Source organism: Chiloscyllium plagiosum, chromosome 15, assembly GCF_004010195.1.
Source record: "Chiloscyllium plagiosum isolate BGI_BamShark_2017 chromosome 15, ASM401019v2, whole genome shotgun sequence".
Taxonomy (NCBI): domain Eukaryota; kingdom Metazoa; phylum Chordata; class Chondrichthyes; order Orectolobiformes; family Hemiscylliidae; genus Chiloscyllium; species Chiloscyllium plagiosum.
In genome coordinates this window covers 31,644,163-31,670,091 of record NC_057724.1, presented here as the reverse complement: position 1 = coordinate 31,670,091, position 25,929 = coordinate 31,644,163, and the positions used below count along the sequence as shown (strand labels likewise).

The 25,929-nt window shown below is 39.4% G+C and overlaps 2 protein-coding genes across 3 annotated transcripts in view; both read left to right on the top strand.

Annotated features, from left to right (window-relative positions):
- The first annotated feature begins 2,842 nt into the window (after nt 1-2,842).
- Nucleotides 2,843-19,242, top strand: LOC122557203 (glucose-dependent insulinotropic receptor). 2 transcript variants are annotated; one of them, XR_006313766.1, is made up of 3 exons: nt 2,843-4,063; nt 11,291-11,370; nt 19,135-19,242. XR_006313766.1 is itself a non-coding variant. In XM_043704639.1 (2 exons), the coding sequence occupies exons 1-2, from the start codon at nt 3,022-3,024 to the stop codon at nt 11,296-11,298; spliced, it is 1,050 nt and encodes a 349-aa protein (XP_043560574.1). In that variant the 5' UTR covers nt 2,843-3,021; the 3' UTR covers nt 11,299-12,132. The 2 variants fall into 2 exon arrangements, 1 of the variants encoding a protein (XP_043560574.1); XM_043704639.1 differs by lacking the exon at nt 19,135-19,242 and having other exon boundaries at nt 11,291-12,132.
- A 735-nt stretch (nt 19,243-19,977) lies between these two features.
- The window catches only part of LOC122557546 (RNA-binding motif protein, X-linked 2-like), a 20,017-nt gene continuing 14,065 nt past the window's right edge, over nt 19,978-25,929 (top strand). Inside the window, exon 1 of the mRNA XM_043705293.1 lies at nt 19,978-20,153. Coding sequence (XP_043561228.1) covers nt 19,978-20,153 — 176 coding nt within the window. The remainder of the gene's footprint in view (nt 20,154-25,929) is intronic.

Genomic DNA, 25,929 nt, shown 5'->3' with positions numbered 1-25,929 from the left:
GATGATTGCACAAGCCTCAGTACCATTCATGACTCCTCAGATACTGAAGAAGTCCATATCCATATACATTAAGATCTGGACCACATTCAAAGTTGTGCTGATAAGTGCAAATTATATTTACATCTCACATATACCAAACAAGGGCTTCCTCCGACCATCTCCTACTGACATTCAATGGTATCATTGTTGCTGAATCCTCATTATCAATATCCTGCAGGTTTTTGCTGAACTGAAACAGCCACATAAATACTATGGCTCCGAAAACAGGTCAGATGCTGGCAATTTTGTGACTAGTAACTAATCTTCAGATTTGACAAAATCTGTTCACCATTCTTAAGGCTCAAGTCAACAGTGGGATGGCTGGAGTGTGCAAATTCAGCAACATTCAAATTTGACACCATTCAGGACAAAGCAGCACACTTGACTGGCAACCCAACGACCACTTTAAACATTAATTCCTTCTAACTCCAACAAACACTGGCAGCAATGCATACCGACAGCTAAAAGCACCGCACCAGAGCAACTCACCAAGCTTCTGCCATTTGAAATCCCTGACCTCTAACTCTTGAAAGGTCAAGAGACTTCTAAGCTTCTACCCAAGGCAGAACACCATCCTCACTTGGAACTATATCATCATTAATTCACTACCATTGATTGAAAATTGTGGAGGTTCCTTCCTGACAGCACTGTGGGCATATCTCACCCCAACCCCTCTGCTTCATCATGGACTGCAGCAGTTCAAGACAGCAGCTCACCACCACCTTCTCAAGGCTAATTAAGAATGGACAATAATGCAGCCAGCCCAAATCCTGTCAAAGAATTTTAGAAACCCTGTATCAGTTGCTGCAACTTTACTTCATGCCTCCTTTACCTCTACATCCAATTAACACAACCATCCTCTTAAGATTTCTCTGTGGCCTTGCATTTTCCTACTTCTGTGCTCTCCACTTGACCTACAGCCCTCTACAATATTTGCACTCCTCTTCTACTCTCTTGTGCATCCCTCATTCTAATTGCTCCATTATTGATAGTTTTGACTTCAGATATCGAAGTCCCAGGCTCTGGAATACTCTCCCTTTATGAATCATACCCTCATATGTTTATCCAACTTCTCCTTAAATGCATCAATGCTGCTTACTTCAACCAAACCATGCAGTGGTGAGTTCCACACTCTCATCATTCTTTGGATAAAAAGATTTCTTCCATATGTCCCACTGGATTCATTAATGACTATGTTATGTTGATGCTATCTCATTACAAATTTCCCACAAGAGAAGGCATTAACTCTGCATGGGTGTTATTAAAACCTTTCATAATTTTAATGGTCTTTATCAGGTCACCTGTCAGCCTGTGTTTTTCAAAAGTGACTCAATTTATCAGCTCTTTCCTAATCATTGTGACCACCCATTTGGTATCATCCTTGTAAATCTTGTCCACACACTCTCCTATGCTCCTGTATGTTTTTTTATTAAAACCAAAAATAATACTCTGAATTGTGATCTAACCAAGATTTAATTGAGGTTTAACACAAATTCCCTACTTATCAATCTTATTTCACTACAAATAAAGCTTTGTTCTTTGTTTTTTTTTTCAAGATGGTCTTGCTAGCCTCTGGTGCAATTTGTACTGTTTAGTGTCTTTGTATTCCAAGATCCACTTGTTCCCCTTCCCCATCAGGACTTGGACTTTGCAAGTAATAAGAGACATTGTTGTTCTTCCCTACTCTTCCTCCTAAAATGTATTATAACACATTTATCTGTGTTGCACTTTATTTACCAATTATTTAGTCTGTTGTGGTTTTAAAGCCTCTGGTCAGTTTTTATGGTGTAAGGGGAAGAATGGAAATAGCTAGATATCTCAAGTGGCACAAACTTGTTAAACCAAATAGCCTTCACCTGCTGTGTAATATTCTGTCATTCTACTGTGGTGAATGACCCTCTTCACCATATTTTCTTAATCCAAAAATGTTTAATACTCTTCTTTCTGCCTACAGCTTTTAAATTCATTGCACCGTCTACTTCTTGTGGATGAGAGGTTGCAGTGAAGTTTGACAGCAAGGATGTATGGGGCTCTTGTTATGCGGTCATGATATTCCTCTCTCTGGACCAGGAGGCCTGTGTTCAAGCCTCCTTCAGCAATGTCTCCTAAAATGCTATACAGATTAATTAAAATATATCTATTAAAGGGTGGGGGTGAAGTAGAAATTTGTAAAGTACAAGTTAAAAGAAAGCCATAGCTAACAGAAATGTTGCGCTCTGCTTTAATGGAAAATGGATTGCTGTTGTTTTTATGATTCTATTCTCAAATCCTCTCTCACTTCCTAACTTATCTCATTTCTCTCCTATTCTTGTCAATACTGATATTATTCAAAATGAACCTTAATCTTTCACCTCCATTTCTCAATACAAGGTCACAATGTTTCATTTCTGTGAGAGGTGATTAACTATACCAATAAAGATAATCTTAAATAAACTCACCATGAGGTAATTTTTACTGCGTTAGAAGGATAGCGGAAAGCATATAATGGTTTAGAAGCATCTTGCTGGAAGTTGCTTACGAGTTATAATCAGAAATGCTTAATGTTCCCTATCTAGCAAACTGGGCAATAAATGACAAAAGATAAAACTGAAAATCCCTCAATATTAGACTCCATATGCAATCATAATTGACATGATAAATGAAGGGATTCATCTTAGCACATATACTGCTTTGTTGGTTAGCAACATATGAAAAGCAGAGGTGGTGAAGTCTTGTTGCTGCGTATCAACAAGACTTTGCTCTTCATTATGACACAAACACAGCTATCAATGAATCAGGAAAGAAAGCTAACCTTTAAAAGTTACCTTCGACAGTGCTCTCCGTTTGATTGTTATGCTATACCTACAGCAAGCTGGTCCTTATAATTTCTAAAATAATAGTTGCTTCAGCTATCTTCCTGGTTCTATTTCGTCGACCGTACCAGATGTGGTAGACAGCACTCCAGTTTTATTTTCCAGATTCTGTTTATTGAACTTCTCCACGATGGATGTTAATCACTTTGGCAGTATTGTGACAGTGCTTTCATTGCTGATCATAGTTTCCAATGCTGTCGTGGTGGTGGTGCTGGTCCTGATGATTCTGAAGAACAGGTCTGCCAGCTTGTGCTTTGTGTTGAACCTGGCAGTTGCAGATATGCTGGTCGGATTTACCTGCTTTGGAACGGCTGTCATAGTGCTCACTAGACAGGATTTCACCGCCAGTAGAGAGTTGTGCATGTTACGGATTTCACTTATAATCTCGCCCTCTGCTGCCTCTATATTAACAATGGTGTCGGTTGCTTTTGATCGTTTTCTCGCTATAAAACTACCTTTACAATACTGCCGACTGATGCTTGATAAAATGGTGGCATTAATCATTGTGTGCCTCTGGACTGTAGCACTTATAATTGGGTTCCTTCCAGTGATCATTAGGCAGCTACAGCCTAAAGAGTACAACGGGACCTGTACCCTGTTCTCGATCATCAATCCGAAGTATATTATAATTGTATTTTGTTCTTGTTTTCTTCCTGCTTCCTTAATCTTCGTCTATTTCTACAGCGTAATCCTCAAAATAGCATACTCCCACACACGGCAAATCCTTGAAAGTGAGCGAATCAGTGCAGTCTCCAGCCCTGCTCCACCACCTCGCTGTCACATCCGAGATGTCAAAGCTGTCAGGATCATAGGGATACTTGTTGGGTGCTTTATGGTTGCATGGACGCCCTTCTTCATTGCAACTTCTGTGCAAGCGTGTTGCACCAAGTGCCAATTATATACAACCATTGAAGACTACCTCTGGCTCCTTAGTCTGTGTAACTCTCTGCTGAATCCGCTGATTTATTCCTATTGGCAAAAAGATGTGAGAAAGAAGGTTCTTCAGCTCTGTTGTGTGGCAAAACCCAGAATTTCCCCAACGCGCTGCGTCACCCGCTGGGAAACAATAAAGACCCAAAACCCTGGTGCAGAGAGAGGGACTGAAGGTGAATTACCAGTGTCCTGTGCAGCAATTGGTACTGTCAGTTATTGCACAACCAATACACCAAATGGTAAGTGCAGGCATACCGTATTTCAGATTTAAAAGATGCTTGGGTTACATTGCTCTGTATAATTTGAGGTCAAGGCAAGTGTCAACAGGAAAAATTTCAACAACTTGTATTGTCATTAACAACTTTAACCAAATAATAATTTGGCACTTCAGATGTGAGAATAAAGCATGAGGAAAATGAATTCCAAACCAACCTTTATAGAGATTGGGGAAGGAGGCAACAGCTTGGTGAAAGACCATAAGACATAGGAGTGGAAGTAAGGCCATTCAGCCCATCAAGTCCACTCCGCCACTTAATCATGGCTGATGGGCATTTCAACTCCCCTTACCTCCACTCTCCCCATAGCCGTTAATTCCTTACAAGATCAAGAATTTATCAATCTCTGCCAGAGTTAGGTTTTTAAAGGAAAGAATGGAATGGTGAAGAGTTTTTGAAAGAAAACAGCCTCAATCACCGTGGGTAGGAGAAGGGAATGGAGACTTAGAAAAGATTAAAATCAAAGGAACGAAATACCTTGTGGGGAGGGTACAACGTGATGGTCTAGGATTTGGGAAGATTTCAGAGTTAGGATGGGGTTAGACTACTGAGGGATTTAAAAATAAGGATGATTTTTACACAGCATTTATTAGAATAGGTTGATCAACTTAGAGAGGAATAAAGTCATTGACAAGTGGGACTTAAAGTGACAAGGCTGCATTTTACTTCTTAATCATTGTACATTGGCCTAGCTCCAGCAATTTTGCTCAATGTTTGTATTTTATACAGGTTCCAATTTCTAATACAAAATAAAGATATCTAACCTTTTATTTTTACCATCTAATTTTCTTCCCAACTCTCCAGAAGGGTTTGAGTCAGTTAGAATACAATTCCACGAGTACCAGAAACCTATATGAGTTTTTCCAAATAGCCCTGCTTTACATATGAATGTAAATAGTAAGGTCGTTAAAGACATTTGACCATGGGAATGTGCAAGAGACAATAGTCCCAAAAGGGTACAAGCTAGAACCTTAGAGGATAAAAAAGAACCTCGACCCACTGTTTAGCTAACACTTGCAGATGGAGTTTTCAGTGAGTTGCTAAATAGTGATCAAAAACAAAGACTCTCACTAACTTGTTCAAAGGATACTGAGGGCAATTCTATTATCTCCTGTGTGAACATGGTTGAGATCAGCAAATGCATTAGTGCTGGTAATAAACATTGCCCATTTGTTAATTCTATGGATCAAATTTAAATCTGATGATGTATTTTCCATCAGCACAGATCACTGGAGAGTGTTTTCTTTACAGTCTTATCTATTTATATTTACACCAATGGCAATGAAGATACTGCGGCTCTAAAACCGTGTAGGCTGCAATTTTGAAAAAAATCCAGTTCTAACCACTTAATTCACATTTCAAATCAGGCAAATAATTCAATAAGTAAATTAAATAGCACAAGCCATCTTTCATTATCAGGGATGAGAAAGTGAGGTCTGCAGATGCTGGATTTCAGAGCTGGAAATGTGTTGCTGGAAAAGCGCAGCAGGTCAGGCAGCATCCAGGGAACAGGAGAATCGACGTTTCGGGCATAAGCCCTTCTTCAGGGCCTTTTTCATTATCATCCCAGTCAATTAAAATGCCGCTGCTGAAAGATAAGTTTAAAGGATATTTATACTTGCATTTTGTTAAGATGATACTATCCCATTATACCACAGACAAAAAACAGAGAATGCTGGAGAAACTCGGCAGGATCAGCAGAGAGAAAGCAGACTTAACTTTTCAAGTCCAATTACCCTTCTACAGAACTCCAGTTCTGAAGAACTGGGCTCAAAAGCTAACTCTGCCTTCTCTTCACAGATGCTGCCTGACCTGTTCAGTTTCTTCAGCAATATCTTTGTTTCAGAATTCCAGCATCCACAGTTCTATTTTACCTACTATTTCTCTTGGCTATGGAAGCATGCAAACAATTCAGCTGAACTGAAACTGGTCAGGCTGCTTGATGTGGTCAGTGTGGAAAAACAAGTGAAGAGGTCGTGTCTCTTTGTCATATCCTGTTGCTGTGTAAATTGTGTCAACAATAACTATTGCGTATATTACACAAGAGAAGTATGAGTATTTGAGAATTAAAGGGCACTGAGTTTCCACCACAATTAGTGCTAGGTTTTTGGGCAGTAATCACAAATGGGAAGATTTAAATCATTAAATTGAAGGCTTAATCACCAGTTTAATGAAGTTATATAATACATTAATACAAGTACAAATTCTGTGGCAGCCTTCTGATAAAGATTATGTGAGATGTGATGGTCAACTTTGTATTATTCATCACTTGGAATGGTTCAGAGCCCCACTCTGGCATGGCTTTCCGTATTTCATTTGCTCAGAGGATGACAGCAGGCTAAGAAGGTGCATAATTCACCAGCCTCAATTTTTGCTGATATATAAACCCTGACAATTGCAACACAGGCCAGTTTTTTCCCCAAAATACTTGAGCAATGAGGTGCCTTAATAATCTTTGCATCATGAATATCCTGAGGTACTGCCCATTCTTCTATCAGAGATAGAGGAATTCATGCAGATGGTGAAGGAGTGCCAGTTTCCATGCTTGTCTGGTTTCAGTAATATAGCATCATCACCTTGATTTTTGTCCATGACAAGTGAATCCATAACTTTGCTAAACTCCTTTACTGTATGTTCAATATCCAGCTCTGCAATCATTCACAGGCTTTCAACAGTTTATCTGTTTCACAGTGACAGTGTTTTACCTAGAATATAGCTCATGATTGTGTTCCACTCATCTCTCCAATCATTTATTGCAGCAGTGAAGTCTTCTGCTGCCTTTGTTTTCAATATGGCTGATTACTTTCCTGATGGAACTATGTCTTTTTAATCCTTTTATATATGTTCCTGATATTCTCTGGGAAGAAGGAGCTGTGGATATTCTGGCAGAGTTGTAACCAGTAGCCATTGGCATACTACCCAGCAGTCTATTCAGGCCGGCATGGTGGCACTGTTGTTAGCATTGCTGCCTCACAGTGCCAGAGACCCGGGTTCAATTCCTGCCTCAGGCAACTGTCTGTGTGGAGTTTGCACATTCTCCCAGTGTCTGCGTGGGTTCCCTCTGGGTTCTCTGGTTTCCTCCCACAGTCCAAAAATGTGCAGATTAGGTGAATTGGTCGTGCTAAATTGCCCATAGTGTTAGGTGAAGGAGTAAATGTAGGGGGGTGGGTTGCTTTTCGGAGGGTCAGTGTAGACATGTTGGGCCGAAGGGCCAGTTTCCACACTGTAAGTAATCTAATCTATTGGAATTTTCTTCTCGCAACTGCTAGAAGTCTCTTTGCATGGATCGTTCTTTGTAATTAACGAGCGCATACCACTTTCCTCATGTGGCAAGTTCCATCACAGTGAGGTTTGTTTCAAACCAGTTAGCAGTTTCTGCTTCCCATATGTTAAGTAGTGCAGTATTTTAGAATTACATTAACTTCTGCATTCAGTGTGAGAATGCCAGACAGTGTGTATTGAACTTAGTGACAGAACAATTGCTTATTACCTGGATATCCAGTGTGGCTGATGTTAATCAAAGGATAGCCTTTCTGCTTTGAATAAAAAGCTTCAAGAGTTGCATTGCCACCCCAGTTGACACCAGGGTGTGATCTTTATTGCAGCTGGCACTGTGGTAACTGTGTACATTGAGAATGCAGTTTAGCAAATCATATTGGTTGGTGATCAGTTTCAGCTGGGGCCAATGCTCTGATCTTGGTTATCTCCAGGGTTCTATGTAACATGTTTTGTTCTGAAAGAAATTGTGAGTTACTCAAAGTTGTGGTAGTTGAAAGGTTCCCAGTAGTTTGTCTGTTTACATTTATTTTTCACAGACTGCTTCAGGGTCCACACCAAATCTTGTTTTAAAATATCCTTGTAAATGAAGAATTTCTGATTCAGGAATTTTCCTGATAGCAGAGTCCACCTCCTGAGAGAATTGGTATTTCACCTCTATAATGAAACATAGCATTGAAGCACATGTACTCAGGAGGTTCACAGGCACTGTTTGAGTTGAAAAGAAGTGGAAGAGAACACATTTTGAACTATTTGTGGTGGGTTTTATCACTGAGAACAGTAAATTCCTTACAATGGAGGCAATACCTTGATCATGTATTTGATTTAAACCCTGCGTCTGCGAGATAATCATGGAATGTTTTTCCTTCAGTGACCTAATCTCAGCAAGTCTAGTCTTTTGTAGCAATGCAATAACAGTATTCAGCCATCACATTCCCTATTGATCATAGTTGCCTTTCATGTATTATCACCCAGCTGCAGGTTGTCTATCAGTCCATGCAAAAGCTCCTGACACTCAAACTTGTCAATCAAAGATCTTCTTTCTTTTGGTTTGTTTTATTTCTTTGCTTGTTGCAGTGGATTTTGTTGTGTAGAGAATCGAAGCCTCAAGCAACCAATGAAGCAGATTGGTGGATGAGCACCTTACCGTTGGGTGCTTCCTGACTTGAGTGGCTGACCAGTAAGATGTGATGTTCCCTTCAACTATTAGGGACACCCCAGAGCACCTGTTCTCTGTGCCAATTGACATGTGCTTATCATGTGCAACTGTTATCCTTGTATTTTGTTAACACTCTACAGTAAAACTGGAGTGTCCTCGCCAGGGCACAAACCTGGGCAAAATGTATGGAGACCTGTGATGTCCAAGATTCAGGGTCACCCTCTTAACCTCCCCGGCTGAGCCCAAAGATTGAAAAGCATAATGTTTGGCACCAGCTTGGTTGCAGGGGATGATGAAAAAGGTACATGTTCAGACAGTTTACTTGAGCACTTTGCTCCAAGTTTTATGTTGGGGCTTTACTCCCTTAGGTTTCAATGATTCTGATGTATCCATAAAGCAGGATGAAGGAATTGACTTACCTAGAACAGCTAAATATTTTAGGCCTTTATTCATGAGAGTTTAAAAGAATGAGGGGTGATATTATTAAAACATCGAAGATTCTGAACGGGCCAATCAGGATAGATGTTGATATTTACACTAGTGGGGGAATACAAACCAGGGGACATAGTCACAGAATAAGGGGACACTTCTTAAATTCTGAGATGCAAAGGTATTTATTTTCTCCCAGAGGGTAATGAATATCTGGAATCTTGTACCTCCAAGAGTTGTGGAGGCTAGATCATTGAAAGTTCTAAAAGAGGAATCATAGAGTTTTTGAGGAAAATACAGATGTACATAGGTTTTTGAAATATGAAGGGGTTGATGGCTATGCTGAGCTGGCAAGGAAAGGAAGTTGAAGCCTCTGGCAGATCAGTCATGATCTTGCAGAATGGTGGGACTGGCTTGATGGGCTGAATAGCCTATTCCTGTTCTTATTTCTTATAATCTCATATTCAGTGGAGCTATTCACCCATGGCTGACTAACACACAAAAACAGAAAGCATGCCAACTCTCATCACCCACCCACTGGCCACATCACATCAACATGTTGGACACACAAGATGAAGCTCAGCGTAATGGAGTAAATACATGAAAGAAAAATCTGGTTATAAAAGGTCAGGGTGGTAAAAACAAGGACTGCAGATGCTGGAAACCTGAGTCTAGATTAGAGTGGTACTGGAAAAGCACAGCAGGTCAGGCAGCATCCAAGGAGCAGGAAAATCGACGTTTCAGGCAAAACGGTGCTGAGCTGGAAGGTTGGAACTGGGGTAAGGTGGGGCGGAGGGGAAATGAGGAAACTGGTGAAGTCCACATTGATGCCCTGGGGTTGAAGTGTTCCGAGGCGGAAGATGAGGGTGTGAGGAAGCAGTGGTGGAGGAGGCCCAGGACCTGCATGTCTTTGGCAGAGTGAGAGGGGGAGTTGAAATGTTGGGCCACCGTCCAATTCTACCTCCTTCCCAAAATCCACAAGCCTGACCACCCAATCCAGACCCCTATAAAAGGTCAGGACAGGGCTAACAAATCAACTAAAAAAATGTAAGATCTTAATGACATCCTTGACAAACTGAAATGAATTTTACCCACGTCTTTAAAAAGAAACGGAACTTATGATGTGAGTTTTTGTTATTTGAATCTCTGATTGGTGCTGCAGGCCAAAGCACCATTAAAGAGTGGAGCACATTGCGGAATGTAGTAAATGATAGGCAAAAGGTATTGGTCAATCAGATTCTGTTATCTGATTACATTTCCATGAAGTGCCTTGGCAATTTTTCCTATTAAAATATTTTAAAAATACAACTGGTTATTATTGTTGCTGTGGATTTATCAGAGGACAGTGAGTGCTGTGCATTGGATTATGGTTGGCTGCACATTTTAGAGTAATCCTGCTCTCAGTGTGCCAATTTTGCAGGTTGAGTTTTCTTCTCCTGTGCCCTGGAGCACAGCCATGATTTTAAATTAGTATATTGTCTCTTCCTTGTTTGACAGTGAAATTTAATCTTTTGAAGCTATATTATAGATGAATGGGTACTGTGATCAGATAAACTAGATTTCTAGATTTAATCTGGATTTAATCTTAGTGAGACCACAGCCAGGAATTTAATAAGGTTATTCGGTGGAGCAAAGCAGTTGTATACACAGTTTCCTTTAAACTGATTGAGTTACACATTGAGACTTAATTATGACAGGAGATCTGTAAAAATTTGGAAATACAGTTCATTTTGTAAAAATAAAGCAAACAGATCAGACATTTGTCTTGCAGCTGGGTTTACAAATTAACTGTTGGGATCATACACATTAATTCTGATTATCTTTAACCAAAGAAACTGATTATCTTTAATCAAAGAAATTAGTTGGTTTATCATTTACTGTTTTAACCATTCATAGTTCTGACAACTTTTACCTGATTTTACCAATAGGATTTTGGAAAGTCAAGATACTTTTCTGTTTAATCTTCCACAGTTATAAATATTAATCACATTGGCTCCAAATCCATCCAAAAGTCAAAGTCAACAGTATCAGAAGTTGAATTCAGAACTGATCACTAGTGTATACTAAATTTACATATTATAACTTAGTTTTCATGACTGCATTCATAACTGTGGTTTGGGTTCTACAGTTGTATTTATATGAATCAAAAATGCATATTTTCACCTGCAAGTAACAAATCATCTGGCTCAGTTCACATTGTAAAATTGCAGTTACAAAGCTCAAATCTATTTGAATACCCTATCTATCCCAACACACCAAGGCCATCATTTTTTTAAAAAAACTACTTTTTCTGCATGACGTCTGAAATTATTATCCTTTGCCTTTAGGTACATGAGAAATGTACTTGACCTGGTTCAGCAACTTTGACAAAGTCAGCGATGTGGACACAGCAACAAATATCCATGATGTAAGGAGAGTAATGTATTTCATGAATTCGTCATCTCCTTCAGGGTAGTATTGAAAAGTATGTGGTGCTTCATAAGACGTCATCTTTCATTTCAAGTTGCCAACACCAAAGGTTCTCATATGGCAGTGTATATCCACAATATTCTACATCGGAATGATCTTCCACTTACATAAATCAACTCAAAGAAGACAGAAATAAACATACAGGGCACATATTTTAAAATAATTATGTGACTACTCAAATTGATTCATGACTCTTTTTATCCTCAATATTTTTGGACGAAGTTGCATAAGTCAAGTAGCTGTCATTTTAAATTATGTCATCGATTTCAATCAGATTTTTATGTCAGTAATATTATTACTGTCATTTTGATCAATGGCACAGTAGAGAACAATGGATGTTCTTTTATTCATTGAAATTGGTGCAAGATTTCTGCATGTCTGACATGAATGAGTCACTCCTGCTGTATTAGGCACTGATGTATCAAAGAAACAATAATCCATTCTGTTCCTGGCCTGACCTCAGTGTTTTAAGTTTGTGTGGAATAAAATCTGCTGAACATATAAGAACAGAAAGTGCTGGAGAAACTCAGCAGATTTGGCAACATCTGTGGAGAGAGACAGTTCTTAAGAGAAGGAAATCTATCATCATTACCTGGTCTTCCCTACATATAACTCCAGACTGACAGCAAAGTGGTTCTTTCTTAACTGCTCCCTGGGCAATTAGAGACTACAATAAATACTGGCCTAGCCAGTAACACCCATATCCCATAAACTAATTTTAAAACAGTTTCAAGTCTGATATGGGAGTTCCGTGAAAAGATCACTAGACCTGAAATGTTAACTGTGATTTCTCTCCACAGTTGCTGCCAGACCTGCTAAGCTTTTCCAGCAATTTCTGTTTTTGTTTCAAGTCTGATATAACCCTTTTACAGAACTAAAATGGGCTGGAAAGTGGTGATTCTTTTGCTGCTAATAGAGGGAGAGGAAGTGCAAGTGGAAAAGATGGTGAGGGTGTCCCAAGCAAATGACAAAGACAGTGCTAATGATGGTAAGGGAGAAAAGAAATGTAAAACCAGTGGATTTGAAGGTGAAAATGGAGAACATGGGTCCACTCCATAGAGAGCAAAGTCAACATGATACAAACAAGACATGGCTAGTACAGCATGGGAGAAACAAGAAAATTAGATGATACAGGTCATGCATTGAAATTATGCAAATTGATATTGAATCTGTAAATTGCCTAAGCAGAAAATGAAGTGCTGATCTTCCAGCTCGTGCTGAGCTTCATTGAAAAGCTGTAGCTGTCCCAAGGTGGATATGTTCACATGGGAGCAAGTTGGTTCATTGAATTGGCAAGTAACTGGAAGGTCAGAGTCATTCTGATACCCAGGATAGAGATGTTCCACAAAGCAGTCACCAGTCTTCATCTTGATAATATAAAGGAGATTGCATTGTGAGCAGTGAATACAGAAGACATAATTGAAAGTACAAGTAAACTATTGCTTCATCTGGAAGGTGTGTTTTGGGTCTTGGATAGTGAGGAGGGAGGAGGTGAATAGGCAAGAGTTCAACCTTCTACGATTGCATTGGGAGGTGCTGTGTGGGAGTGAGGAAATGGGTGTAATGGAAGAGTGGAACTAGGTGTCAGACAGGGATTGATCCCTGTGGAACACTGACAGCGGAGGGGACGGGATGGTACATTTGATGGTGGTGTCTTTTTGGATGTCACAGAAATGGCAGATGATGATCCTTTGAATGCAGAGAAATATGGACAAGGGGATATCTTGTTGTTCTGAGACGAAGGGTAATGGGTGAAGGCAAAAGTGTTAGAGATGAATTGGACATGGCTGATTGCCTGTCAAGCACACTGGGAGAGGGAATCCTCTGTGAGCAAAGAGGAGGTTATGCAGGAGGCAGCCCAGGGGAAGGTGGAATCATCAGAACAGATGTGAGGAGGACAGAGGAACTCGGAGAATGCAATGAAAATCCTTGCAGGAAGCAAGATGCGAGTAGGTGTAGTCAAAGTGCTATGGGAGTTGGTGGGGTTGTACTGCATATTAAATGAACAGTCTTATCTCCTGAAATGGAAATGGTGAAGTCAAGGAAGCGAAGGGAAGTGTCAGCAGTGGAACCCAGGTGAAGGTGAGAGGAGGATGGAAATTAGAAGCAATGTTGATAAATTCTTATCTCCCTCTGTCGGACTTGAAAAATTAACTCTGTCTCTTTCTCCATAGATGCTGCCAGACATGCTGATTGTCTCCAGTACTTTTTGTTTGTATTTCAGATTTCCTGCATCTGGGAAGTGTCAGCAGTGGACCCCAGGTGAAGGTGAGAGGAGGATGGAAATTAGAAGCAATGTTGATAAATTCTTCTCTCCCTCTGTCGGACTTGAAAAATTAACTCTGTCTCTTTCTCCATAGATGCTGCCAGACATGCTGATTGTCTCCAGTACTTTTTGTTTGTATTTCAGATTTCCTGCATCTGCTTTATTAGCTTTTACCTGCTGAAGCAAATGCCCAGTTACATTTGTTGTTGAGATGCATTATGACTTGTTTTTCAGAGTTTATTGAGTGATAACTTGTTCACATACCTCAATAAATTGCTTTTATTTTTATTCTGTTTTATCAAATGCAAACTAAAATTAACAATAAGAGGTGATGAAGGTCATTTCTGGACTGTTGAAGCAATCATAAACCATCCTACCTGATAAACAGTCTTCCCCAATGCTTAATGTAATCTACTTAAGGAGAGTCTTTCTTTTAACATGCAACATTTCCCAAGTTCTCAAATCTACATTTTTTTATTGTTCCCAGCAACTACAGTTCCTAATAAGATTTAAACAACTAAACACATCAAAAATGAATATTTCAAATGACAAGATTGCATTAGAATTGTTTTGTGTACTTTCGTTGTCATTAATATTTCGCTTCATGGCTTCATCCTTTCACTATAACCCTTGGTTCAACTTATAAACTCCCCAGACCATTTGAAATCAGCTTCTTCCTCTGGGTTTATGAAAACAAAAATCTTGTGCCTCAATCTTTTGGCCCAGGCACCATAATTTACACCTGTTTAAATGGAGAGGGTGGAACATAAATTCATCTACACACCTCAGCTGAATGAACTTGGTGACAGTTCCTACACCTTAGGCGCTAAATCCTTAATTCCCTATAGGACCGAAGCCGCAGAGTTAGGTGAAAAAAATTCAGACAGGTGGAAAAATATTATGGTCTCAGTGAGACCAGGACATTCTTAAGGACTACTCTCAGAAGGAAACCAGAGTAGACGGTCAGAAAGATCAAATGTTAGAGTTTGGAATCAACCACCTGATGAAGGAGCAGTGCTCAGAAAGCTAGTGCTTCCAATTAAACCTGTCGGACTATAACCTGATGTTGTATGATTATTAATCTTGTACACCCCAGTCCAACACCAGCATCTCCAAATCATGACTACTCAGGATAGTCAGTGTCAATGAATGCATCTTCTTTGGACATCTCATACCCACAATGCCACCTTCTCATAATGTTTAATGCACCACACCTCCATCACACTCACAGTAGCAATTACTGTCACTCAAGACTTGTACTTGACATGTGAACACTAAAAAAAGGAGCAAGATTGGACCATAGAGCCCACCGCATCTACTCCACCAGTCTTTAGATTTTTGATCTTCCAGGGAACCATATGAAATATTGAGAGGGTGGGAAAGTGGAATTGAGGCAGATGATCAGCCCTGATTGTATTCTTCTCAGCCTTAACGTACTCATCAATGGAGCATTCATGACAGACAATTCCAAAGCTTCACAACTTTTTGAGTGAAGAAGTTTCCTATTAACTCTAACCTTTCACATGCTTTCATCAACTTTTTGCAATATTACATGCTTGTTCCATAACATTTTAGTAAACTACAGATTGATTTTTCTCACCATGTCTGTGACTTTATCAAAATATACTTTCATTAAAAATTTTGCATAATTTCTTCAAACATTTCCTGCTCTTTAGTTATCATCATAGATTTTGGTCTATTCAGTTAATCAACCTTAATAAGCTTACATTTACTAAACGTTCATACCTTTAAGAGGATTGTTTGGGATTCATATATCTTTCTTAAACTTAATATGTAAGCTAATTTTAATATAACTCCCTAAAGATCTTTCACTATAAGAACACTAATTAACCCTGCATTAATGTTTAATACCAGATGTAATATAAGGTTTTTCCCCAGTTGGTTCTACAATATATTATTGTAAAAAGCTGTCATGAAAGTATTCTACAAAATTATTTTCCATGCTATCTTTGTCAGTTTAATTTGTTCAAAGTTGAGCACCTTGCAACCATGACTCAGCAATGATGAATATGTCAAACCCATTTACCTCTATTTGTTACATTACTTTGTATAGTTAGAACATTTTATTCTTTCATTTAAAGATATTTTAATTTTATATTTTACTACAATTATTTACTTAGACGTTATTCACTGATGTATTATTACCATTAAACTCCCTCCCCTTCCTCTACTACTTTGTCTACACTTACTTAAGTTACTGTTTTATTGCTTCAGTATTCAGTTACAGATTCAGTACCTTCTAACAGAAAAAGGTTTTTATCATCTCTGTCTTAAATGCGTGCCTCCTTACTCTGACATTATACCCTTTGGTCCTACACTTTCCTACAAAGGTAAACAAACTTTCCACATCTACTCTGTTAAGCCTTCTAAGAATCTTAGATGTTTCAATAAGGTCTCATCTCTTTCTTCTTGTATTGCTAGACTCCAGTAGGTATGAGCTCAATCTTAACCACTCCTCATACGAAAATCACTCTATATCCAAATCATCCTTGTGATACTTCTCTAAGCTTCTTCCAATGCCAGTATATTTTTCCTTAGATTAGTGGATCAGAACTCTTCAAAGTAATCCAACTGTGGTCTGAGAAATTTCTTATATCGTTTTACCAAGACCGCTTTTTTTTATACAACATTCTCTTTAAATTAAAGGCCTAAAGCCCGTTTGTCTTCACTCTTACTCTTTGGTACTTTGTTATGATTGATGCACTAAGACGTCTTCGAATTCCTCAATAATGCAGCTTTCAACAGTCTTTCCCCCTTTAAGTAATATTCAGCTCATCTGTTCTTCCTGTCAAAGTGCATAACTTCACACTTTCCCACATTGTACCATCTGCCAATCTTTTACCAACTCAATAACCTGTCCAAAGTTGGGGGCGGCACGGTGGCTCAGTGGTTAGCACTGCTGCCTCACAGCGCCAAGGGCCCAGGTTCAATTCCCACCTCAGGCAACTGTCTGTGTGGACTTGCACATTCTCCCCGTGTCCGCGTAGGTTTCCTCCAGGTGCTCCGGTTTCCTCCCACAGTCGAAAGACATGCAGGTCAGGTGAATTGGCTATGATAAATTTGCTCGTAGTGTTAGGTGCATTAATTAGGGGTAAATGTAGGGGAATGGGTCTGGGTGGGTTGCTCTTTGGAGGATCAGTGTGGACTTGTTGGGCCAAAGGGCCTGTTTCCTCACTGTCGTGAATCTAATCCCTGTGTCGACACCTTGTGCCATCCTCTCTATTACTCTTCACACCTATTTTTTATGTAATCCACAAATTTGGCAGTCGGACATTCACTTGCATCATCCAAGCCATTAATATATGTTGTAAATAGTTAAGGCCTCAGCACCCTGTGACACTTCACTGGAGAAAACTTAGAGGAGATTTATGGAAATAATTTTTCGTCCAGAGGATGGTTGGTTTCTGAAACTCAGTGCCATAAAGGGTGGCAGAGTCTAGAACTATCAAGACATTTAAGATGAGCACTTGCCCAAGCATACGAGGCTACAGGCCAAGTGCTGGAAAGTAGGCTTACAATAGGTAAACGCTTGATGACAGGCATGAACATAATGTGCTGAAGTGCCTTTCCTGCACAGTAAAAACTCTATGACTCTATGTGAACCAGGAAAGAAGAAACTAACTTCAGGTTCCAGAAGTAAATTGAGTCCCGAGAAGGAAAGGTGAAAATAATTATTTTTATGGCAATATTGTGGATGAGGAAGTTGACAGAAGGCTGAAAACATTTCTTGGATTAAATGAACATTGTTTTCACTGTTTAATATTATATATATAAATTGCTGACAAATTCTTCTTAAAATATTCTTCAAACTGCCAACACAGTCCAAAGGTTCAAGACCTATAAGTTGTAGGTGCAAGAAATTTTACTGAATGTAATCATTTTGAAGATGAAACAAATTTTTGTTATACAAACAAAAATATTTTAAAAGTATACAAGTGGTTCAATGCCTGTGTTTTTCAGTTAAAAAGGGAAAAAGCAAAAACAATAAAAGACAGCCATTTTGATGCAGAGGGAAACTGATCAGGAAGAACAGTATAAAGGCATGAATCCTCAATCATAGTTCTTTATTTCACAATCTTAATTTGATGAAAAAAGTGTCAATTTAAAGAGTTTTTATAGTTTTCAAATATTTGAAAACTAAATTGAAATCTTTATTGTAAGACCATATTTACAATTTAAACCTCTTAAAAAGTTTCAAATATTTAAAAATTACAAAGATATAATTTTTAACACTGAAGGTGTTTTAATGTAACAGCTTATTACAATTTTATCACTTAGTAATGGCTCTTATTTTACTGTATCAGTAATTAAAAATTTATTACAATTCCAAAAAATTCTTTACCACAATATTCTCCAATGAATTTTAAAGCAATTGAAATGAAATCATGCTTCAACTTAAAGTCAAAAAGCTAAAGATACTGTAGAATTTTATAAAAACTTAAAAAGCCTTCAGAATTTAGAGTGAGAAGTTTAAATTAAATAAATTAATGGAGAAAGTTATGATACCTCCAGGCAGATCCAAGGTTACAGATACTTCAGGTACAGAATTTTCTTGGTGAGCGTTGAAGAAATAATTCATGAGATACAGAATTCCTTCAGATAAATAAAACCACAAGCAGAACAAGTTAACACACTGTTTTGTTCTGTACCACCAGTAAACAGACAATGCTATTAACATAAAAGCATTTAAAAGGAGACTGATAGCTCTGATGATGTATTTATAGCATCTGACAACTATTTTACTTTGAGACCAAATTATAAAATTGAAAGAGTAAAATTCAATAAAGGACAAGTTTCCAGGATAATGTGTTGACAATTTCTTCAATGAAAAGATTCTTAAGGATGTTACCAGGATTGGAGGTTTGAGCTTTAGGGAGAGCCTGAATAGGCTGGGGCTGTTTTCCCTGGAGCATCGGACACCAAGAGATGACTTAATGGAGATTTATAAAATCATGAGGGGCATAGATAGAGTAACTAGACAAAGTCTTTTCCCTAGATTGGGAAGTTCAGAACTAGAGGGTGTAAGTTTAGGGTGAGAGGGAAAAGATTTAAAAGGGACTTGAGGGACAACTTTTTCACACAGAGTGTGGTTCATATATGGAATGAGCTGCCAGAGGAAGTGATGGAGGCTGAATACAATTACAATATTTAAAAGACATTTGGATGGGTATAGGAATAGGAAAAGTTTAAAGGGATATGGGCCAAGTGCTGGCAAATGGGACTGGATTAGATTAGGATATCTGGTCAGCATGGACTAATTGGACTGAAGAGTCTGTTTCTGTGCTGTACATCTCTATGACTCTGTGACTCTATAACTTTATATCCTGCCTGATTTTTGTGAATAGGGAACACCATAATCTAATTAACTATATAGAGACAGAACGGTCACCAAAATTTCTAATCCATCTCTTTCAGTTCTTTTACAATCAAAGGAAGTTCTTACACTGGAAAAGTCTATCAGGGTTGTGTTATCAGCTGAAATTCAGAAACAAACACAGAAAAATCTGAGGAATGGAAGGACAAATTTACTTCAGAGGATGATCAGAACTTATCAACTGTGTAAGGGCAAGCATTCTAAACAATCACACAACAAACCAATGCAAAGAGTGTCCAAATCCTTTGCTGCTGGGAGATACTGTACAAGATGTGGTACAAAGAAACCACATAAACAAAAGTTGCATTCAACTCTATCACAAGAATGTCACTTTTGTGAAATAGTGGGGAATTGTCAAAAAATGTGCAAAAACCAGGAATAATCTTTGAATAACAGAAACAGTGCTAGTTATGTCAACAAAAACGTAATATTTTATACCCAAAACCATTAGAAAATGTTGACTCTCATAATATACTTCCATTAGAACATTTTTTTTTGGTGAAATACATCCTTTAGAAGAAATGTTTAAGCCATTCCTATGGGAAAATAGGTGACTCATCTGAACAAGACATCACAGACCTCATCTATGTCAATAAACATCTAAGCTTGATGCAGGAGCAAGTTTCACTGTGTTATCTGACAAAAACCCTTGGTTGAAAAACATAAAACTTAACTTACTGATCTGATATTACGTAGACTATGTAGAATAACACCTAAGTCTGATCAGCTGTTTAAAGTTTCTTTAAAACATAAAAATCATCAGTTTGTACAACTTGTAAATGTATAACAATCAGCAGAGGAGACTGTGTGAATTTCTGTAGAGTCACAATAGAAGCTGGAGGTCCCCTGGACAATGGGTTTCAAGATGCCCTCGACATAGCCAGATGGGGGAGCACTTCAGCAGTCAAGAAAATTTGGCTTTGCCTCTTCGGGTGACCGTCCTCCAAGGCGGACTTCGAGAGACGCAACAACGCAGAGTTGCCGAGCACAGGGTGATAGCCAAGTTTGGTACCCATAAGGATAGCCTCAACTGGGATATTGGGTTCATGTCACACTACAGGTGAACCCACTACACTATACACACACACAGTTACAGACCCTTAAACCTCTAATGCATCGTCTGAACTGAGATGTCACTTTTTTAATATACTGATAAAGCTGTAAGTTGTCTCGGGACTGTGACTTGAAAGAAGTTCTGGAATTTACATATTAATCAATCGAAACTTGCATTCCCATTCTTTTTTTTCTTTTTTTTACCCATGGTGTGTGTGAAGTCCCTGTTTATTTAATTTTTTTTCACAAAGTGCACGAATCTTTATTCAAATTCCACCACCAGGAAGATAGGAAAACACCCGAGTGGCCAGTGACAAGCACTGTCCTTCACATCAAAGGGCAATGCTGCGTGATCAAACAGTGAAGGGGAGGTCAGGGATTAAATCAAAATAGAGTTGGCATTCCCATTCTAAGTGATTAAAGACTTAACCGCAATCTAGATTTGTTCAATATATCACATCAGTTGTATGACACTTTGATCTCTTACTATAATTTCTGTGACCTATGATCCTGCCCCACTAGTTACCTGACGAAGGAGCAGCGCTCCGAAAGCTTGTACTTTCAAATAAACCTATTGGATTATAACCTGGCGGGGTGTGATTTTTAACTTTGTTGTCCAGCACCCTCACCTCCACATCAAGAACCTAACAGACAGATAGCCTCTTCCTCACGTACCAGGATAAAATTCCTCCAAAATTGTAATTATCAATACAAATGATAATTAACATTATGTATTTTCAATTTCCTCTACATTGGGTTAATCAGATTTTATCATCTGCATTTGCTCAAATAGCTTTATTGCGTATTGTTTTAATAAATTCTGCATCGAGGACTCCAGCTGTGTCTCAACTGCAGGGTGTGATTGGCATTATGCGTCAGTAGGTGGTGGTGTGTGCGGAGTTCTCCATGGTCTTGTCGTGGTTCTTCTTTCTCCTGCCTCTGTTGTTGTCCAGGAAGAGGAGCTGCTGCAAAATGAAGTGAGTAGGAGATTAAATTGATGTCGTTACTAGTTTAACAAACAGCATCACTAAAGAGAGCAAATTCCCCGTCTGGTATGGCCGTAAGAGGTTTCTCTGAGGTGGTAAATGAGCAGTGGCAGGATCTTTCTATTTTAAATGTCCACCGTTTCTGAAAAAAAAATAGAGCCTGTTTTCAGCACAATTCGTTAATTCTTGGATTTATTTTTGGTAAAAGACTAAAGACAATTACTGACAGTGGTTTGATCGGAATAAAAAGTTACCAAAGGTATCTGAGCTGAATTGTTTGTCAACAGAAGTTTGATCATGATATGAATCAGTCGTTAATAAAACTGTGGAAAGATTAATAACTTGGAATGACCACAAATGTGAATAAAACGTTAGTTGTTGCTTTGTCAGCCACTGTGTGGCCTTTGGAACACCCTCTGCCTTGACATCTTTCTTTCAACAATCTCCCAAAAGCCTTTCTGACTGTTTATGTTTCCTGTTACCCTTCCCCTTTCCATCCTCATTATCTTTTCCTTTCGCATGTGAAGCATTTTCATGGATTTTCACATTATGTGAATAGTATTGTAGAAATGTGGATTGTTAAATCACGAGCCAGTTGGTCTGGTCAATAAAACAACACTCAGCACTAATTTAGTGGGGTTTTGGAAGGCTTTAAAGATGAAGTACAGAGCTTGGTAAAAGTGGCAAACAAAGCAAAAGGGATAAATGCAAATCCAGTGGAGAAAACAGTGAGCTTCTTCAAGCTGGGCACTTGTGGAAGAGAAGTAAACTAAAACAAAAGGAAGCTCATTTAGGAATTCAAAATAACATCAGAAAATGTTGGAAATAGTTCTGTTTTCACATTTAAAATGCAAGTGAAATGTGCCATCAACTTTTTGTTCAAGAACTCTTTCATTTTGAAATGAAGATAGTTGCACCCAAATCAACTGGACAACTCTATTATAAATGTTAGTTGTTTAAGTGCATATAGTCTGGGAAACGCCAATCAGCAGTCTGTACTCAACCGAGCAATGTTCAAATACCAGTTTGGGCAAATAGCCACTTTAAATGAATATGTTTATAATAATTTATTTCTGGAAAAACTCAGCATCTGTGGAGAGAGCTTCAGTTCTGAAAAGGTCACTGGACCCAAACGTTAACTGATTTTTCTCCAAAGATGCTGCCAGCCCTGAGTTTTTCCAGTAATTTCTGTTCTTGCTTCTGATTTCCAACATCTGCAGTTCTTCATTTTAAAAAAAAAAGCTGGTTGTAGAATCAGAGTGTAATCTATGGAAATTTCCTTTGTTAGAATGTGTTTTTCCCTTTCAGTATGTGCAAAAATGCCTTTCATTCATTCATGGGATGTGGGAATCCCTGGCTAGGCCAGCATTTACTGCCAATCACCAAATGCCCTGGAAAAAGTGGGAGTGAGCTGCTTCCTTTGACTGCTGTGCTTCTTCGGGTTTCTTCCACTCCACCCCAGTGCTGAGAAGGTGTAAATTCCAGGGCTTTTGACCATTGACAGTGAATCAAGAGTGTGGTGCTGGAAACGCACAGCAGGTCAGGCAGCATCCAAGGAGCAGGAGCATCAATGTTTTGGGCAAAAGCCCTTCATCAGGAAAGGGCTTTTACCCGAAACATTGATTCTCCTCCTTGGATGCTGCCTGATCTGCTGTGCTTTTCCAGCACCACACTCTCTACTCTAATCTCCAGCATCTACAGTCCTCACTTTTGCCAATGGCAATGACTGTTACATTTTTCCAAATCAGGATGGTGTGTGGTTTGAAAGGGAACATCCAGGTGGTGTTCCCATGCGTTTACTGCTCTTGTCCTTCTAGATATTAGAGGTCAGGAATTTGGAAGGTACTGTCTAAGCTTTTTGGCAAGTTGTTGCAAGTGCATCTTGTAAATGATACACACTGCTACAATTGAACATCAGTGGTAGAAGAAGTGAGTGTTGAAGATGTTAGATGCGGTCCAAATCAAAGAGGCAGTATTTGGACAGAGGCTACCTCCGTGTGAGGAGTTGCAAACAGTGCTGAAATTGTGCAATCATCAGTGAAGGATCTGACTTCTGACATTTATAATGGAGAAAAGGTTATTGAAGATGGTTGAACCTGGGATGCTACCCTGAGTAACTCCTGTGAATGAGTTGATTGACCCTAACAACCGCAACCACATTCCTTTGTGCGAAACAGCAGGGAGATCCCCCACCTGATTCCCATTGATTCCAGTTTTACTGGGGGTCCTTAATGCTGCACACAGTCAAATGCTGCCTTGATATCAAGTGAAGTCACCCTCGATTCCCCTCTGGAGTTCAGCTCTTTTCTCAATGTCTATTGGAGCCCAAACTGAGCATCAATGAACATATTGTTGTTGAGTAAGTGCTTTTTAAATCACTGATGATGACAGTGCTTTCTATCGTTTTGATTGAGGATAAATTGATGGGGTGGAATTAGCCGGGTTGGATCTATCCTTCTTCTGGACTGGATGGAGCTGGGAAATTATACACATAGCTGGATAGATCCCATTGTTGTAGCTGTACTGGAGGAGTTTAGCTAGGGGTGCTGCTAGTTCTGGAGCACAAGTCATCAGTAGTACTGCTCAAATGTTGTCCAGACTAATTTCCTTTGCAGTGTCCGGTAACCAGTTGTGTTTTGACATCATGTGGAGTGAATTGATGCTCCACATGATGTCAAAACTGGCACATGTAATGCTGAGGACCTCAGGAGGAAGCCAAGATAGGTCATCCACTCCATATTTCTGACTGAAACTGTAGGCAAATGCTTACCCTTCACACTGATTATTGGGGATGGAGATCCTGGTGGAGCTGCCTCCTCCAGCGAGTTGTTAAATAGTCCACCCCATTCATGACTGGATGTGGGAGACTACAGAGCTTAGATCTCAAGATGGATGCACGTACTTCAGCCTTGTCTTTTCCTGAGTCATTGTCCCACAGTCCAGTTGAACAACTGCTTGATTCTCAATTTCAGTTCCAACAAAGAAGAGACAAGGTGAGGTAAAAGTAACTGCCCTTAACATCCACACAGCATCTGACCAAGTATGGAATTAAGCATCCTTGGAAAATCTGGAGTCAATAGGAATCAGATGGCAAATGTTTGCTGGTTACCAATCATATCTGGTTGTTATAAGTCAAACATCACAGACTCAGGGCATTTCTGCAGGAATTCCTGATGGGAGAAATTTACTAATCAATGTGTTCATACGTGTTATTATATGTCTCTGGAGCAGATGAGACTTGAATTCCTGAAGGTAAACATTTTACTCAACTTGTTCAGGCATGGTATTACACAATTTGGGAGCAGGCAGGACTTCAACCCAGGCCTTCTGGTCCGGTGGCAGGGTCACTTCCACTGCAGCACAGGAGCTCCCAAAGATGATGAAGGTCTTTTCTTTCTTCCTTGCTAAATATTTTTAATCAGTCAGTCCAGAGATACGATTATACATCCCTGGAGTAGGTGAACTTGCACCTGGACTTCCTGGTTCAGAGGTACGGGCAGTACCACTGCACCACAAAGTGCTAATTACCGAGGTTGGTGCCCTGAGCCCAGCCACCTTCAGCTGCTTCATCAATAACCTTTGCTCCATCACAAGGTCAGTGGTGGTCATGTGCAATCATCAGTGTTCCAATGTTTAGCACCTTTCAGCACACTTCAGATACTGAAGTGTCCATATGCAACAAGATGTCAACAATAACCAGAGATGGACAGATAAATGGTAAATAACATTGACACCACAAAAGTATAGGGCAGTGACCATCTTTGACAAGAGAGGATTCAACTTTCTCCCCTTGACATTCAATGGAATTCTCTCAATGACTGCCGACTATCACTATCCTGCAGATTACCTTTGGCCAGAAGCTAAAGCAGGTCAGCCAGTAAATACTGTGGCCATAAGAGCGGGTCAGACACTAGGAATTATGCAGAGAATGTGATGGAATACTCTCCAATTGTCTTGTTGAGTGCAGATCAACTACACTCGAAATGCTTGACATCAGACAGTATGAAACAGCAAGCTTGATGAACACTCCATTCATCACTGCCAACATTCACTCCTTTCACCATTGCACAATGGCAACAGTGTCGACCAGCTATAAGAAGCACTACAGTAACTCATCAAGGTCCCTCTGGCAGCACTGTCTAAATCAGTAGCCTCTACCACCCTGAAAGACGAGGTTAGCAAATACATGGAAGCCGTGCCAACTGCAAGTTCCCCTCCAAACCACACAATATCCTAATTTGGAAATGTACTGCCATTGCTTCACAGGATCAAAATCCTGGAAATCCCTTCCTAACAAAACTTAAATATCCCTACAACTTTAGGAATGTAGCAGTTTATGAAGGAATCTAGGGATGGACATTAAATGCTGGCCAGCCAGCAATATCTCACCCCATGAACAAATAAAAGGAATACATGATTTTTTAAAATCAGACTTTGTAGAAGTTAAATACAACTTGCTTGGCTATTTCAAAGAGCATTCAGCATTATATTGCTGAGTTAATGTAGTTTACGGAGGGAGGATGGCAGATTTTCTTTCCCCAAAGTACATTGGTGAACCAGATAGAGCCACAGAGTCATAGAGATATACAGCATGGAAACACACCCTTCGGTCCAACCCGTCCATGCCGACCAGATATCCCAACCCAATCTAGTCACGCCTGCCAACACATGGCCCATATCCCTCCAAACCCTTCCTATTCATATACCCATCCAAATGCCTCTTAAATGTTGTACCAGCCTCCACCACTTCCTCTGGCAGCTCATTCCATACACGTACCACCCTCTGTGTGAAAACTA